Below are 16,168 nucleotides of genomic sequence, written 5' to 3'. Positions count from 1 at the left end.
GCCTGTCTCTATTCCAGGAAACACTTTTGGAGAATAATACTCTTACATGAAGCATGATGAAGGATCGTGCTTGGGTCAGAAAAAGTGGGTTCTAGGCTCCATCACCTACTGGTCATATGACTATGAGTTTGTCCAATGCTCAGTTTCTCATCTAGAAATTGGTAATTATATATACTTGATGACAATTATTCAGGATCACTGGCAATAACATAAGTGAACATTTCTTGTGAGTACAGAACTACACAAAGATGAACCAGGGTGATCCACATGAACAGAGGCAGCCCCTGGTCACATGGCAATGTTGTGATGAGCAGAGGTGGGACACTGGCGGAGGATGTTGAGGTCACGAGCAACAGGAATTGTGCTTTGACCTGTGAGTCACCTTAGGGATGTAGAAGGCTGAAGGAGGTAGGAGCCTGAAAGGAAATGGCAAGTGAACTCTTGGACAGTCTGTGGTGAAAAAAGCTCTTTGTTAACTTGGATCTGAGTATCCGTGAATGGGGAATGTCTGAATGTCCATGAATGGTGTATTTCTCAAGAAAAAATGATCAAAATGTCTCCCAAAACAGCATCTGAAAATAGTTTGGATGGCCTTTCATGGGGATAATCTGCTCAGAGGGTAGGATTTTGCCTTTCACCTCTCCAGTGGTTCTGCCCTAGATCATCATCTCTTGTATCTATACAACAAGCACATCTGGTTCCTGCGTTATATCAGCATAGAAAAATATTCAAGACTATTCTGTATGATAAAAATGGGGCATATTGAAGAGACCTGGTCCTAGGCAGCAAGAGATAGAAAAGACAACGAAAAAATCAGAGCAGAGGAAAATTTCAGTAAAAATGATCTGATTTCTCTGTGGCCAGGAGAGATTTTACACCACATCATAACACAATTAAGCAAATGCTTTTGGGTCTCCAGATGAAGGATTCCCCAGGGCCTGTGAGGTCAAGTAGAACAGAAGACTAGGAGGTCAATGGAAGGTCCAGATGGTAGGACAAGATCTCTTACATTCAAAACACTCAAGTTTTGGGACTAGCAAAACATCTTCTTTTGGCAAAACACCTTACAGTCATCTACTAAACGATTACTTAGCCAGTAGATTCATGAGGAAGTCAGGCGTTGAAGGGTCCGGTCGTAGGGGTGGACCCATAACGTGATGGGCTGCATGGGGCCATTCTCTATTCCAGTAGTGAGTGCCATCTGTGCCGAGACCTGCTGCGATGGGTTCTCCATAGACCACCTTCCCTGGAAAGTTCAAAGGGAAGCGTTCAGCACCTCGATTTGCTCTTAAGAGAGCTATTTGACAAACACATAAATATTAGTCTTCTCTGTCCTACCTAAGCTACAATTTACCTCTCTGATCAGGACTGAAAAGTAAAATCTACTGTTTACTGAGCCTTTACTATGCTCCAGTCAGTGTGCATTGCATGCTGTGGTAGATGATTGTACCCACTCACTGATATTAGGCTTGGCCTCATGGCTTCCTCTGGCCAATTATATATGAATAGAAGTAACATGTGCTGCTTCCAAGCAGAACCTGTTAAAGCCACAACGAGTCCTCCCTCTGTCATGAGACCAGTAGAAGCTGCTTCTTCAGGTGTGTCTCAGAATGAAGAGACTATAGAGCAGAGGCAGAGCCAACTGATGATGGATATGAGTATGAATAAGAAATAAATCTCTGCCATTGTAAGCCATTGATATTTTTGGTTAATTTGTAACTGTAGCATAACCTAGCAAAAGCTGGCTGATATATGTGCCATTCTAATGGAATCTTCTCAAAAACCCTATCTGGGAAAAGCTAGTATTATCTCCATTAAAGTATGAGTCCTGGGCATATATCTAGAGAAAACTATAATTCAAAAAGATACATGCACCCCGATGTTCACTGCAGCACTATTTACAATAACAACCTAAATGGAAGACATGGAAGCAACCTAAATGTCCATCAACAGGTGAATGGATAAAGAGGATGTGGTACATATATACAATGGAATATTACTCAGCCATAAAAAAGAATGGAATAATGTCATTTGCAGCAACATGGATGGACCTAGAGATTATCATATACTAAGTGAAGTAAGCCAGAGAGAGAAAAAGAAATATCATATGATATCGCTTATATGTGGAATCTAAAACACAATGATAAAAACGAACTTATTTACAAAAACAGAAATAGACCCACAGACATAGAAAACAAACTTATGGTTACCAAAGGGGAAGGGAGGGAGGGATAAATTAGGAGCTTGGGATTAACAAATACACACTACTATATGTAAAATAGATAAACAACGAGGACCTACTATATAGCACAGGTTAGTATATTTAATATTTTGTAATAATCTATAAGGGACAAGAATCTGAAAAAGAATATATATATATATATATATGTATATACGTGTCTAACTGAATCACTTTGTGGTACACCTGAAACTAACACAGCATTGTAAATCAACTATATTTCAATAAAATAAATAAAAGATAAAACTTTTTAAAAAGATGAGGTTAAGGCTTATAGGATTAAGTAACTTCTGTACAGTTAAATTACATGCACTCAGCATAGACGGGGTGGAGAAGGTAGGGTCTGAATCCAGGCATTTTGACTTGAGTGGTCCTAACCTCTACACTATACTATCCTGATGACAATGATCATATGGTCATACAGAGTCCAACCACACTATATCTCTGTTGCAAGAAGATTGATCATCTTTGCACACCCTTAAGGTATAAACCTCCTCTAAAAACTTACGTTAAATAAAATAACACTCAGATAATAAAATTGTAGCCAGGAATGCATATTTATAAAATCATGCAAATGAGGCCATCAAAAGCACACAATGTTAGAAAAGTTAATAGCTTGTAGTGAATTTGAATTTAAAATCAGGAGCCTATCTCTGATTAGCATTTGTCAGCATAATAGATTCTTTGGCACCAACCTGCTCATATCCAAGCAGTCATGAAGGAGAGTGCACAGAAAGAGAAGCTGGCATCCCAATTACTTCACTCTGGTTAACCAGATGCCAGACTTTAGTTAAAATCCTGATACACAACTGAAATGCACTGATTTCCTCAGAGTCCTGACCGTGGATGGCCACCAGCTGCCTGAGTCATATTGAGTTGGAACGTAGCACCCTATCACCTCACAGATCATTTCTCCCCAAAATGAGCCATCTTCCTCCAGTGAGCCTAGGGATTTGAAAAACCCTGAAAGCAAGGCTGCCTGAAGCCTAACCAACTTTGCCTCTTATGTAACCTAGCATCAAACTACTGTCAATAAAAGTCATCCTCCAAGAACTTAGCCACGGCTAATATCCTTCACTTTCACGATATACACACACTAGGTGCATCCCACCCCCTGTTTCTTACTGTCCTATTCCCAGAAAAGAGGAAATGCCGTTAGTATCTCCTTCTGGTGTACCGAACAAGAAGCAATCACTTTTAACATGAACTAAGAGGTAATGCACTATTTACTGGAGAGATAACAGGACAGGCATGGTATTGTATTTGCAGGTACAAAGAGACCTTCCTATTCCAAGAGAACTTCTTATGGATGCTTGGACAATGAAAAACTCAGATTCTTGATCTGCAATCGCTTTACAAGTTGCCAACTCAGGATTTTTCCTGGTACTTCATTACAGAGGAAAGAGTCTAATCACATGTTCTGTTCAATCATTTGGCCCATCAAGGTGGTATGGGAATACAGTTCCAAAATTTCTACAATTTTAATAGCTCTCAGGAAAAATTAAAAGTGTCAGCATCTACCAGGAGTTTGCCGGGACTCTTTTGAAACCAGATGACAGGTAATTTCCTTGGAAGGGCTTAGCACCTTTAAAATATGACATGCCACTTTTTTGGTATATACGACAACCTCTTCGTTAACAGGGTTATCTTCAACTGTCTCCCCATTAATTATCTGTAAGTACTTGAAAAAATGAAAAAATAAAAAAGTAAAAATTTCTAACTATTCTTCCCTGTATTTCACAATGGTTCTAAGACATTTTTCAAAGGACTAAACAGCATGCCAGCTGTAAAAAGGAAACAAGGGGCCTGGATAATACATAAATTGAAGAATCAAACTAGATTAATTCAGCATAATGGCGGGTTCTGTTAGATTTGGGCCAGAAATAAAGTAGTAATAAACATATCTAATGTATGTATAGCACTCTAGAGTTTGCAAATACAGCTTGAAGATCATATACCTTACTTGACCTTCACGGCAACCCAAACACTGGTTTGACAGACAAAGAAACTGACACTCAATAAGACTAATTTGTCTATGACACAGGGGTAGTGAGTGGTACATTAGCATTAGAATCCTAGTATACTGATAACATACCATACATACGCAGTATGTTAGTAGGAAAAGTATCATTTTTCATTTCTTGGTAAAGAGCATGTATTTTTAAAAGTCAACCATAAGATCTGTGGACATGGTTAAGCAATTTTCCAATTTCACTTACTGGTTTGATTTGCTACACTTAACAGGTTAGTAATGAAAAGTCCTAAATCTGTCCTAGTCTGATACTCTCCTGATTACATTCGAGACCAGACGATTTCAGCAACTCCTGGGAGACAGTACATATCCATCATTAATATCCTCCCACTGTTTCAGCAAGTTTCACATTATGTTGTATCCTGTCTCCCCATACGTGTTCTCTCCTTCTTTCTCCATCCTTTAGCTCAAAACCAAAAAAGAGTCTTCACTTATGATGCAATCTCCCAGTTAAAGGAGTTCCGTTCTCTGAGAGATTGTTACGATTTCCAAATAGTGAAACATGTCAAACCAACCAAAACTACCCCCCATCCCTGACCAGACAGCCCATTGTTTATTAGATGAAAGTGACAGAGCAGATGTTAACATCTTGTCTGAATTTGGGAGCAGCATGTAATCAAGTCATGGGATCTTTTAGAAAAGGTTGAAAGATGCAGAGAAGCTGGCATAGGTGCCCAGGAGTGGAAGCACTGCCTGCCAAACAAAAGGCCAAACGCTTTTATAAAAATAATTTCTCCCAGCTAGAAGGATAAAGTAGAACCTTCCTGGGCTTTGCTTGCATTCAAAATATTACACTTACAAAGAAAGAAAATAATTGAGAAGGAAAATATGTAGAAGCAGCATAATAAAGTAGATCACACAGATTTAGGTTCAAATCCTGATCTTGCTTTTAGTTGGTGACCTTGTGCATGATAAGTCATTGCTCTTGGTCTCAGTTTTTCTCATCTATGAAATGGGATCATAATGTCCCTCTAGTGTGGCAATTTTGTGAGGATCAAACAACTTAACGTATATGAAAATACCTAGCATCTTCCTGGGATCCTGCAGTCACTTCATGTTATGAGCTGAATTGTGTCCCTTGTCAAAATTCACATGTTAAAGTCCTAACCCCCAGTATCTCAGAATGTGACTGTATTTGGAGATAGGGCGCTTTAAAGAGGTAATCAGGTTAAAATGAGGTCATTAGAAGTGAGCCCTCATTCAATACGACTGGGGTCCTTATAAGGAGAGGAAATCTGGACACACACACACAGAGGGACGACAACGTGAAGACACAGGGAGGAGACAGTCCTTCCAAGCCAAGGAGAGAGGTCTGGAGCACACGCATCCTTCCTTCAGTGACCACAGGAAAACCAATGTTGCCAACACTTAGGTCTTGAACTTCTAGCCTCCAGGACTGTGAGAAAATTAATTTCCGTTGTTTTAAGCCACCCAGTCTGTGGTACTTTGTTAGAGCAGCAAACAAATACATTCTACAAATGTTAGTTTCCTTATGGTTACACAATTCTTTTTTTTTTTTTTAATCTTTTAAAATGGGCAGTCTTGAACTGCTTTGCAGTTGGACATAAGGTAAATCATCTTGTTCTAAATTTAAAGGACAAGGGATGTTCAGATGTTCATGCACAAGAAAGAAAAAAGGAAGCCTGAGATTCAAATCCGCCTTAACTTGGGCACACATCAATCCTTTCTTAGGAAAAGCACTCGTTACCAAGCATCAGCTCATCGTACTTACGTGAGATTTGGTTTTCTCTATTCAGCACCAACAACTTTATACTGGGGGTATGGAGCAAGGGAGGGGGGATTCTGCTTCAGGAAGAAAAGGATAACACTGTAGGGACAGCCTTCTGATTCCCTTGCCTCATTTTTGCAAAAGTGGCTTCTCACAGTAAAGATGGGAACTAACCTATAGTTACTCAACTTAGATTAACTGAGACTTGAAATAAGCATGAAATTGAAATTCCTTGCAAACGGTCAAAGGCAACTCAGCTTTCCATGGCTTGCACGTGAAAGCTTTCTTCTTTTCCCTGTAACCTGCTTTTCACTTTTTATTGCAGGTGCTGAACGCTAAAAGGAAATATCATGGTAGGGAAACCGCAGGCTTTGAAAGAAAGTTGATGGACTGAACTTGCATTCCCGTCTCTTGCTTCCCAGTTCACATCAAACCCTGGTGAAGATGTACAACAGATGAACAAAATCCAAAACTGTGCTGAGAATAAAAAGAGGAACCATGGCCGACCAGAGGTTACGATAGATTGTAGGAAGACAGAAAGCTGATGGGATGGCAATGCTTATTAAGGAAAGTAGAGGCAGCTACAGCTTGAACTCAAAGATGGGTCATGACAGACATTCCTCCTGGTGTGGGGAAGGGGATGAGTTGGGGCAGTTAGCCCTCATCCCACCCTCTGCCTGGCGAACAAAGCTTTCTAAGGTGGTGCTGATGCTACAGAGTGAAGCTCACCTGAAAACCGAAGCTCACCAGTGACCACGCCCCATTTACATTCACAAAGTTCATAGTCTCATTGTTGCTGCTCTCATTTGGGGGCGGGGCCTGCTCAACAGCAGAGGGAAACCACACCAGCTCCCTACTCTAATCACCTGAACTGTCCAGTCATGAATACAGACAGCCCAAGATCACCAGACACTTAAAGAAAAAACAAACAACATAAAAAGGGCCAAGATGTTTAAAAAAAAAACTGAAAAATTGACTCAGCAAGAAACAAAGATAATCCAGGAAACAGAATTAAAAAAAAAAAAAACCCTGTTAGTATGCTAATGAGGTCAAAAAGATCTCATCTACTGAAGGAAAAAAATTTAAAAGTAAGCAACTGTAGGGAAAAAAAAGAGCTATCAGAGAACAAGTGTTTTCTTGGAAATAAATATATGATTACCAAAATTAAAGTTTATTAGAAGGAAAGAAGAAGTAAACAAAATCCTTTCCTAAAATATAGAGCAAAAAGCAGGTTTTTTAAAAGGTGAAAGTAGTTAAAGGACATGGAGGCTTAGTTCAAGAGGTCTTATACTGGAATTCCAAGAGAGGAACAGAGAAAATTAATATGAAGGAAATAATAGAAGAAAAATTTTCAGAATCAAAGATCAGCCTTCAGATTAAACAGACATCTGAACATGAAGGTGAATTTTTAAAAATCCTACTGCTAAACATAGTCTTAATATAATTTCTGGAAGTCTAAAATGAAGAGGAAATATAAAAATCTTCCGGATGGTGAAAAAAGTGACAAATGGACATGAATTTTATTGGCATTTGTCTATGTATCAGTAACACTAGACGCCAGAAGAGAATGAAATGGTGCCCTTATAATTCACAAGGAAATAATTCTGAACCTAGAATTCTATGTCCATTCAAGTTGCAAACAAGCTTGAGGACAAAGAATCAGAAAATTTACCTTCTAACACTCTTCCTTTAAAACTCACATGAGAGGGACTTCCCTGGTGGTCCAGTGGTTAAGAATCTGCCTTCCAGCACAGGGGACACAGGGAACTAAGATCCCACATGCTGCAGGGCAACTAAGCCCCGATGCAGCGAAATAACTAACTAAATAAATATTTTTTTAAAAAATCACATGAGAGGGGCTTCCCTGGTGGCGCAGTGGTTGAGAATCTGCCTGCCAATGCAGGGGACACGGGTTCGAGCCCTGGTCTGGGACGATCCCACATGCCGCAGAGCAACTGGGCCCGTGAGCCACAACTACTGAGCCTGAGCGTCTGGAGCCTCTGCTCCGCAACAAGAGAGGCTGCGATAGTGAGAGGCCCGCGTGCCGCGATGAAGAGTGGCCCCCGCTTGCCGCAACTGGAGAAAGCCCTCGTACAGAAACGAAGACCCAACACGGCCAAAAATAAAAATAATAAATACAAAATTTAAAAACAAAAACATAAAATCTGGAAAAAAGTTGAACACCTATATATCCACTGCAGACTTTACAATTAGTATTAAAAAAAAAAAAAACCACATGAGAATCTTCACAGTAATTCAAGAAAAGGGGAGAGATGGGAACCAAGAAACAGTATATCTAACCTAGGATTCTGTGAAAAGAAATCCAAGGATGGCATCTCTACAGCTTGGAAAGTATAAAAATAAAGCAGAAAGCCAAAAGATTCTCCTCCTAAAAAAATATCTCTGCAAGAGCTGATTCCTTTCAATAGAAGCTGATTCCATTCAATAGAAGGTATGAGGTAGAAGCTGGAAAATCTTCATGATATAGTAAAGAAGGTGTACATGTTTCTTTTCTGAACCTATATTCAAAAGAGCTAACTGGAAAAATTCCAAGCCCAAAAAAACTTTACAAGACAATAATGGTCTAAATATGTAGCAAATTAAAATAAGGCATGCCATTTATCTTATGGGAGTGTAGGAAAGGAAACCCACTTCACCTTGACACTTGGCGATGGCCTCTCCAAGAGTTAAATGACATTAGCTTTCACTCTCAAGTTAGTGATATAAATTCCTCTGAGGTTCTCTTCTCCTGAATTGTTTCTACCAAGAAGAATATTTCCACAATCTTACTTTATAACAGTTCTAAATTTTAGACCTAACCTATAGACAAAGCTTGGAAGACCTGATTCTAGTTCTAGAGCCAACTGAAAATGCGGTAACTCCTGTCCATGTAAAGATAATAATACGGCTGAAAGAAGTCAGGAGCGGGCAGAGAGGGTGATGCTGGGCCTCTCAATTCCTTCTCAGCCTAGTAGAAAATAGAGATACCACACAAAAAAAATAGCCAAAACACATAAATTTAAGTAATATTACCTGAAGTGAACATTTACTACTAACAAAACTCAGGAGGTGAGAGGTAAGATTTATGTAGGCTAGACTGTTCTTTTTTCATCACTCAGAGTCAAGTGATACTGTCAAAAATTTATGTCACTACTTACAAATTTATGGTTTAGAAATTTGAAGGAAACCACCAAAAAAATAGACATGGTTAAAAATTGCTAGTTCCAAGGACTGAGCTGAGAGAGATAGAAGATGTTTACTCTTCACTTAATAGATTCTTGATCATTTCCATTTCTGGAATGTTTTCTTCTTTTAACAATGATAAAAAAATGACAAAATGATGGCAATATTTTAAATAAATTTGTTAAAAATGTAAGGCCAATAAACAAAACCAATTAAATATAAACTTGGTATCTGCATTTCCCAACTCTGTAAACTGATTTCTTCTGGAACAGGGCGGAGGGTAATAAAAAATGTGGGCTTTGGAGTTGGATAGACTTGAATTTCAGGTTTAGCACGTACTAGTAAAGTGATCATGGGCTTAATTTACCAAACTTTTCCAAGCCTCAATTTCATCAGTCACAAAACAGTGAAAAAATTTAGCTTGAAGCATTGTTATGACAATTTAAAAAAATATTGTATATTACAATGCATTGATGAGATAATATATAATAAAACTTGAAATGAGATAAAAGATATATTAAAATATGTGCCAAGCACATATTAAGCACTCAACAAAGTTAGCTGTTATAATCATTAACCCTCAGGTCGCTACCTCTGCGGTATATAGTTGGCAATTCAACAATAAAATCCAAGGTAATAAGAGCATTGTATTGCTAGGCAACTACAATAGAGACAGTTACTAATTGGGTATCTTTTGTGCCTCCTGGGGCAGTGAGTCTCAAATTCAATACGCATAGGAATCACCTGGGGTTCTGGTTATAAGGGCACATTCTGATTCAGTGCATCTGCGATGAGGTCCAAGGACCTGCATCGCTAACGAGCTCTCACGGGATGTCAGCTCTGTGTTCCAGGGACCACACTCTGAGTGGCAAGGCCCTAGATGATGGAATGGGCTGGCAAAGGTATTTACAGATGTTCATATTACAAATCTATAAGGCTGAATTTTTTCTTCTTTAAACAAGATAACAATGAATAGATGTATCTTGCTCTTTTATGTTCAGAAATTACGTTAGATAATAAATGCGTACAGAGTAGAGGAATCTTCTATAAAAGGTCAGTGTGTCCACCAGCTCTTGTCACTCTGTACTCCCCATGGATCTGCCCTTGGATTGGCTGATGCAGTCACCATGTGAATGGATTGACACTGCTTGACCACCTGTGAGAGGTCACATGCCAGCGATGGAACAATCTCTCGTGCTAATTTATTCTGGACCTCTGCTGCCTCTGAAAATTGCGCATTAGAGTATTTTCACAAGTGTTATTACGGTAAATCATTTGGGCTGACATTTTAAGTATTTCATGTTTACAACCCCTTTGCAAAGGGATTTAGCAACGTCCAAAAAGTAGATATGCACTTGCCCTTTGAACTATTTCCAGGTTCTCATTTCTAGGACTCTACCCTGAGGCTACCCTTTTGCGGGAGACAGAATAATGGTGCCCCAAAGATGTCCATGTCCTAATCCCCATAGCCTGTGAATATGTTAACCCTACTTGGCAGAAGGGACTTCACCGATGTGAGTAAATTAAGGATCTTGAGATAGGGAGATTATCCTGAATTAATTAGGTGGGTTCAATGTCATCCAAGGACCCTTAAAGTAGAAGAGAGAGATCAGAATAATGCAATGTTCTCCATCCACCATTGCTGGCTGTGAAGATGGAGGAAGGGAGACCGGAACAAAGGAATGTATGTGGTCTCTAGAAGCTAGAGAAGGCAAGGAAGGGCATACCCCCTAGAGCCTCCAGAAGGAACACAGCCCTGCTAACACCTTGGTTCCAGCCCAGTGTGACCAATTGCAGACTTCCAACCTCCAGAGCTATAAGATAATAAATTTGTGTTGTTTTAAGCCATTAGGTTTGCTGTAATTTGTTACAGCAGAAATAGGAAACTAATACACCTTCCACAAATATGAAATAGAATAGGCATAGGACATCACTGTGGTTTTATTTGTAACAGCTAAAGATTGGAAACGACCCAAATATCCATAATTAGAGACTAGTTGAACAAATACAACTAGTTCAACTAGTTGAACAAAATACAGTGGCATGCTCTGCACCTGTAAACAAGAATGAGGAAGCTCTCTATACCTAATATGAGCTGACCTTTAGGACATATTTTCAAGTAGGAAAAAACAAGATACAGAACACTATGGATTTTACCTTTCAAGTAGGAAAGAAAGAGAAATAAAAATATAGATATGTTCCTTTTTCATAAAGAGAAACACTACAGGGTAGGCCAGAAATAAATTAATAAAAATAATTACTTATGGGGTACGTGATGAAGAAGCTAGGGAAGGAAGCAAGATATCTCTGAGAATATATCTTTTAATATATCACTTTGACTTTTGGGCCAGGTACACGTTTTACATATTCAAAATATAAAATTATATTTAAAAATAATTTAAAATAAAATTAAAATACTCATATTTAATTTTAATAGTTTTCTGCCTACGATTTACATTCTAAAACCTTCCCTAGACTTAACTCCGCTGCTAATGGAATTCTATCCCAATGCAAAATAAATACTCTAATCGAGAAACTGTTTCCTGACAGAACTGGCAAAATCACAGATTGCTGGTGGGTTAAGATTGACCATTTCTGGGCTTCCCTGGTGGCGCAGTGGTTGAGAATCCGCCTGCCAATGCAGGGAACACGGGTTCGAGCCCTGGTCTGGGAGGATCCCACATGCCATGGAGCAACTAGGCCCGTGAGCCACAATTACTGAGCCTGCGCATCTGGAGCCTGTGCTCCTCAACAAGAGAGGCCGCGATAGTGAGAGGCCCGCGCGCCGCGATGAAGAGTGGCCCCCGCTTGCCACAACTAGAGAAAGCCCTCGCACAGAAGCGAAGACCCAACACAGCCATAAATAAATAAATATTTAAAAAAAAAAAATCCATTAAAAAAAAAAAAAAGCAGTTCTCTTAACTTGCTGTTTAAAAAAAAAAAAAAAAAGATTGACCATTTCTGCTGATTTTGCTGTTTGTTAAACCATATTCTGACATTACGGACCTAACTGACAGGCTATGGGACAGACGGTACACCACTTGCAAAGCAAATAGAGAAAACCAATTTCATAGAGCTAGCAACGGCGCCATCTGGTGGCAAAACCTAAAGCTATAACTTAAAATTGAAGTACAGATTCTTTTTGAAGTGGTGTGCTCTTTTATACTGAAATTATACTATATGTGGGGGAAAAAAGCAACCAGAAATGGCTGGTAGTAAGACCTTATTAACTCCTGTGTGAAACTGAGGTGACTCTTAGTACACAATACTGATATATTACATTTAAAAATGCATTTAGCTTGCACAAAATCCTTATTGAAACTCAAGCAACAAGAAGCAATTTTGAAAAAATTTATTTTAGTGTCAATTATAGACATGCCAAATCTATTTTCATAGTTTTTAAGATCCATGTTATAAAAATGCAGCCAGTTTCAGTTTAAAAAAACAAATAGCCAGGATGATTTACACAACGATTTCTGATTATCCAGGTTCCTAAAAGTGAGAGATAGAAACCAGTACCACATCCCAGAAGGGTCTAAAGTACTGAATAAGACACACCTTATTTGTTTTTCATTCTTCCTTTCCCAGTACTGGCCAATGAATAAAATTATTTCCATGTTCAATTCTTATCAAAAATAGGAGATTTTCTCTTTCTTTTAAGATGACTGTTTACATATAAAATTACACTATAGAAGTGAGGCAATTAAGCAATTTGGAGTAAACATAACTTTGCTTTAAAAATCTTAAAATAATTGTCATAAAAACACTATTTGGATAATTGCTTCAATCGCGCCAACAACCAAGTTGCTGTGAGACAAATCAATTCGATTCAAAAGAAATTTGTGGAGCACCTACTGTGTGCCCTGCCTGACCCTGATTCAGGTATTGGAAGGGCTAGCGGAGGTGCCTAAGAGCCAGGGAAGCTTCTGTAAAGTTCACTGGAGAGTTGGCAGTGGTGTGGAGTTAGTGGTGTGAAGGGCGGGGCTTGCGGCTGAAGAGGGCAGAAGCAGACAGACGTGTAAGACTGCGAGAACACAGAAAGGATGCTAATAAAAAGGGAGGAAGGGGCTTCCCTGGTGGCGCAGTGGTTGAGAATCTGCCTGCCAATGCAGGGGACACGGGTTCGAGCCCTGGTCTGGGAAGATCCCACATGCCACGGAGCAGCTGGGCCCGTGAGCCACAATTGCTGAGCCTGCGCGTCTGGAGCCTGTGCCCCGCGACGGGAGGGGCCGCGATAGAGAAAGGCCCGCGCACCGCGATGAAGAGCGGTCCCCGCACCGCGATGAAGAGTGGCCCCCACTTGCCGTAACCAGAGAAAGCCCTCGCACGAACCGAAGACCCAACACAGCAAAAAATAAATAAATAAATAAATAAAGTAGCTATTAAAAAAAAAAAAAAAAAGGGAGGAAGAATCGTTGGGATTGGGATTGACATATATACACCAATATGTATAAAATAGATAACCAATAGGAACCTGCTGTATAAAAAAATAAAATTCAAAGATTCAAAATAAAAAAGAAAGAAAAGTTGTGGAAATTCATGGGCAACTTTCTGATAAGCAAAAGCAGGGGTTGGCGTTATTTTACCTTACTCTTCAGCTAACAGTACTAGTTGTAAGCGAGGCTACAGTTCAGGAATTACCATCCCTCCTGGCATCTGCTATCACCCTTGCCGCGGACTTGCTCATCACGTGCACGACGCACAGAGGGCAGTTCACAGCGCCGGCTATGGTGACGGCTCTCAGCGTGGCCTCTGCCTCCACCGCTTCTGGGCGGCTCAGCTCATGGCCCTCGGGACCCGTTATCCCCAAAGCCAACATCTTCTTCGCTCCCTAAAAAAGGCAGCAGGAACATGCACACCGGTGAGAAAGGTTTACTAACGACAACTCCCATAATTTTGTTGTGAAACGAATGCACTGCCAGGCTTTTATTTTAGATCTAATAGGTATAGGTGTGTGTGACTGTGGCGTAGACAGTGTGTGTTTTGGGTAAAAATAATCTACTTCTCTCAAAGCATGTGTTAATTTTTCATATACATATTTCACAATCAAATTATTTTGATTGAAAAGGTGACAAAGATAATGAGGTCTGTTCTAATTACAGTCTTTGAAAAGTAGTGTCCATATTTAAGAGTTTTTATTGGTTCAGAACAAAATATAATAAAACAAAGTATTCTAGTCCCCCATATTATATCCTTGATGAAGCGACTCATGCTATTATGTAATTAGTTCTACGTTTTACTGATTCATTCTCTTCACTGCCTCCTCCCCCAATCCACGGAGTGATATTAGACCAGTACTTCCTCTCTCCAAAAGTGTTATTCCTTCCTTACAAAAAAGGCAGGAAGTCAAGACTCAGAGTGTCAAAATGACTCGCCTGGTGTCACACAGCTAGGACGCGGAGGAGTCCAGTTTAAACCTGGTGTGTTTGAGCTTACAGCTCATGCTTTCCTCTTATCAGCCCCCCTGCCCACCACACCCCCCCCATCCTGGCCATGGGGCCTCCATCTCACTGACTTTAATGGGAAGTGAGCCCAGGGAGAGAGAAAGATCAGCTAATATAAAGGGTAAGAGACAGCTCTTTAAATCTTGCAGATGGTGTACCCTTCGGGCATTAATAATGGAACTAACATGAGAAATATCATCTAGATTCCTCCACAGCACATTTTAATACCCAGTTTCTGAAAAGAATGGGGCTTTAAACAGCTACCTAATGCACTGCTTTAGTCATCAGATTTCACCGATGTCCATACTTTGGCATTCTGAACCAGCAGCTTGAGCTACCTAAAAAAAAAAAAAAATGCTAGGGACACAAAGAAAAATATTTGTGTTTTTAGAATAAACCTTGTCTGAGATCTAATAACTGATTTGAAAAAGGGAACTCCTCATTCCAATACATATACCACCTGCAAAAAACTCAGAGCCAGGCAGCAAGTAATTCAAGTCACGTGTTTCCAAGCCACATAAAATTAGTTTCTGAATTTCCTTTCTTCCAATCCATTAAAAGAATTTACCTACATGGGGCCAGTCATTAAGTTATGGCCATTTTCATTTCTGTGGAAGTTCTGGAAGGCAGTTACTTACCTCTGCAATTAGGTCTCCATTTTCTGCATGAACTTGAGCAATTGCTCCAATTTCCTTGCACCGAGAGAAGACCTTGTACAGCTCCCCATCTCTCAGCATGTACAGATCTTTATAGGCCATAAACATCTTGAAGGAGTTCACACCTTTATCTTGGGTAAGGATTTTCATTTCTTCTTTAACCTAAAAGGGCACAAAAACCACAACAAAATGTCACTCTTTAAAGATAATATCAGCATTCTCCAAAATCTTGCATTCAGAAGAAAATGAAGTAAAATAAGGACATCAGCTGAACTCCAGAAAAATGTAATTAAGGTCTTGATCTTTCCCCTAGGTTAGACCTCATTTCATGTGATGAATTGCTGTTGCTACGATACTTTTATTTTTTTATTTTTTAAAATTATTTATTTATTTTGGCTGCGCTGGGTCTTAGTTGCGGCAGGCGGGATCTTTAGTTGCGGCATGTGGGATCTAGTTCCCTGACCAGGGATCGAACCCAGGCCCCCTGCATTGGGAGTGCAGAGTCTTAGCCACTGGACCACCAGGGAAGTCCCTACGATACTTTAAAATCATGAAAGAGTTAATAGTATTTCCCCCAAATACTTCATTGTTATACTTTATGAAATTCTCAGCATCTATCTCCTGATGAGAAGAAATTATTCTAGAACATGAAAACAAAGCCACTGGCAGCAACAGAAGCAATTGTGTCTCTAGAAGGAATCAGAGCTAATGCGAAGTAAGGGTTTGGGGTCAAATCTGAAACCTACAGGATGAGTTCAGAGATGAAGGTAGTGGAAGATGCAGACTGAGCCACTGGCAGCTCCTGGGAGTTGAGCGACTCTGGACCTGTCAGAAGCCTCAGGAGCCTTCTGGGTTGCCAACTAAAAGGTTCTGATCACCGATTCC

The 16,168-nt window shown here is 39.8% G+C and overlaps 1 protein-coding gene across 3 annotated transcripts in view; it reads right to left on the bottom strand.

Moving 5' to 3' along the window:
- The window catches only part of DPYS (dihydropyrimidinase), a 111,444-nt gene that overhangs the window by 75,983 nt on the left and 19,293 nt on the right, over positions 1–16,168 (bottom strand). For all 3 annotated transcript variants that reach the window (XM_057531967.1, XM_057531966.1, XM_057531968.1), the window contains exons 3-5: positions 15,266–15,445; positions 13,825–14,014; positions 1,090–1,246 (exon numbers count right to left, since the gene is read on the bottom strand). In XM_057531967.1, coding sequence (XP_057387950.1) covers positions 1,090–1,246; positions 13,825–14,014; positions 15,266–15,445 — 527 coding nt within the window. The remainder of the gene's footprint in view (positions 1–1,089; positions 1,247–13,824; positions 14,015–15,265; positions 15,446–16,168) is intronic.

This window comes from Balaenoptera acutorostrata, chromosome 17, assembly GCF_949987535.1.
Source record: "Balaenoptera acutorostrata chromosome 17, mBalAcu1.1, whole genome shotgun sequence".
In the NCBI taxonomy this organism is placed as follows: domain Eukaryota; kingdom Metazoa; phylum Chordata; class Mammalia; order Artiodactyla; family Balaenopteridae; genus Balaenoptera; species Balaenoptera acutorostrata.
The sequence above is the reverse complement of the archived record's forward strand: the minus strand, read 5'-3'. Positions and strand labels throughout refer to the sequence as shown.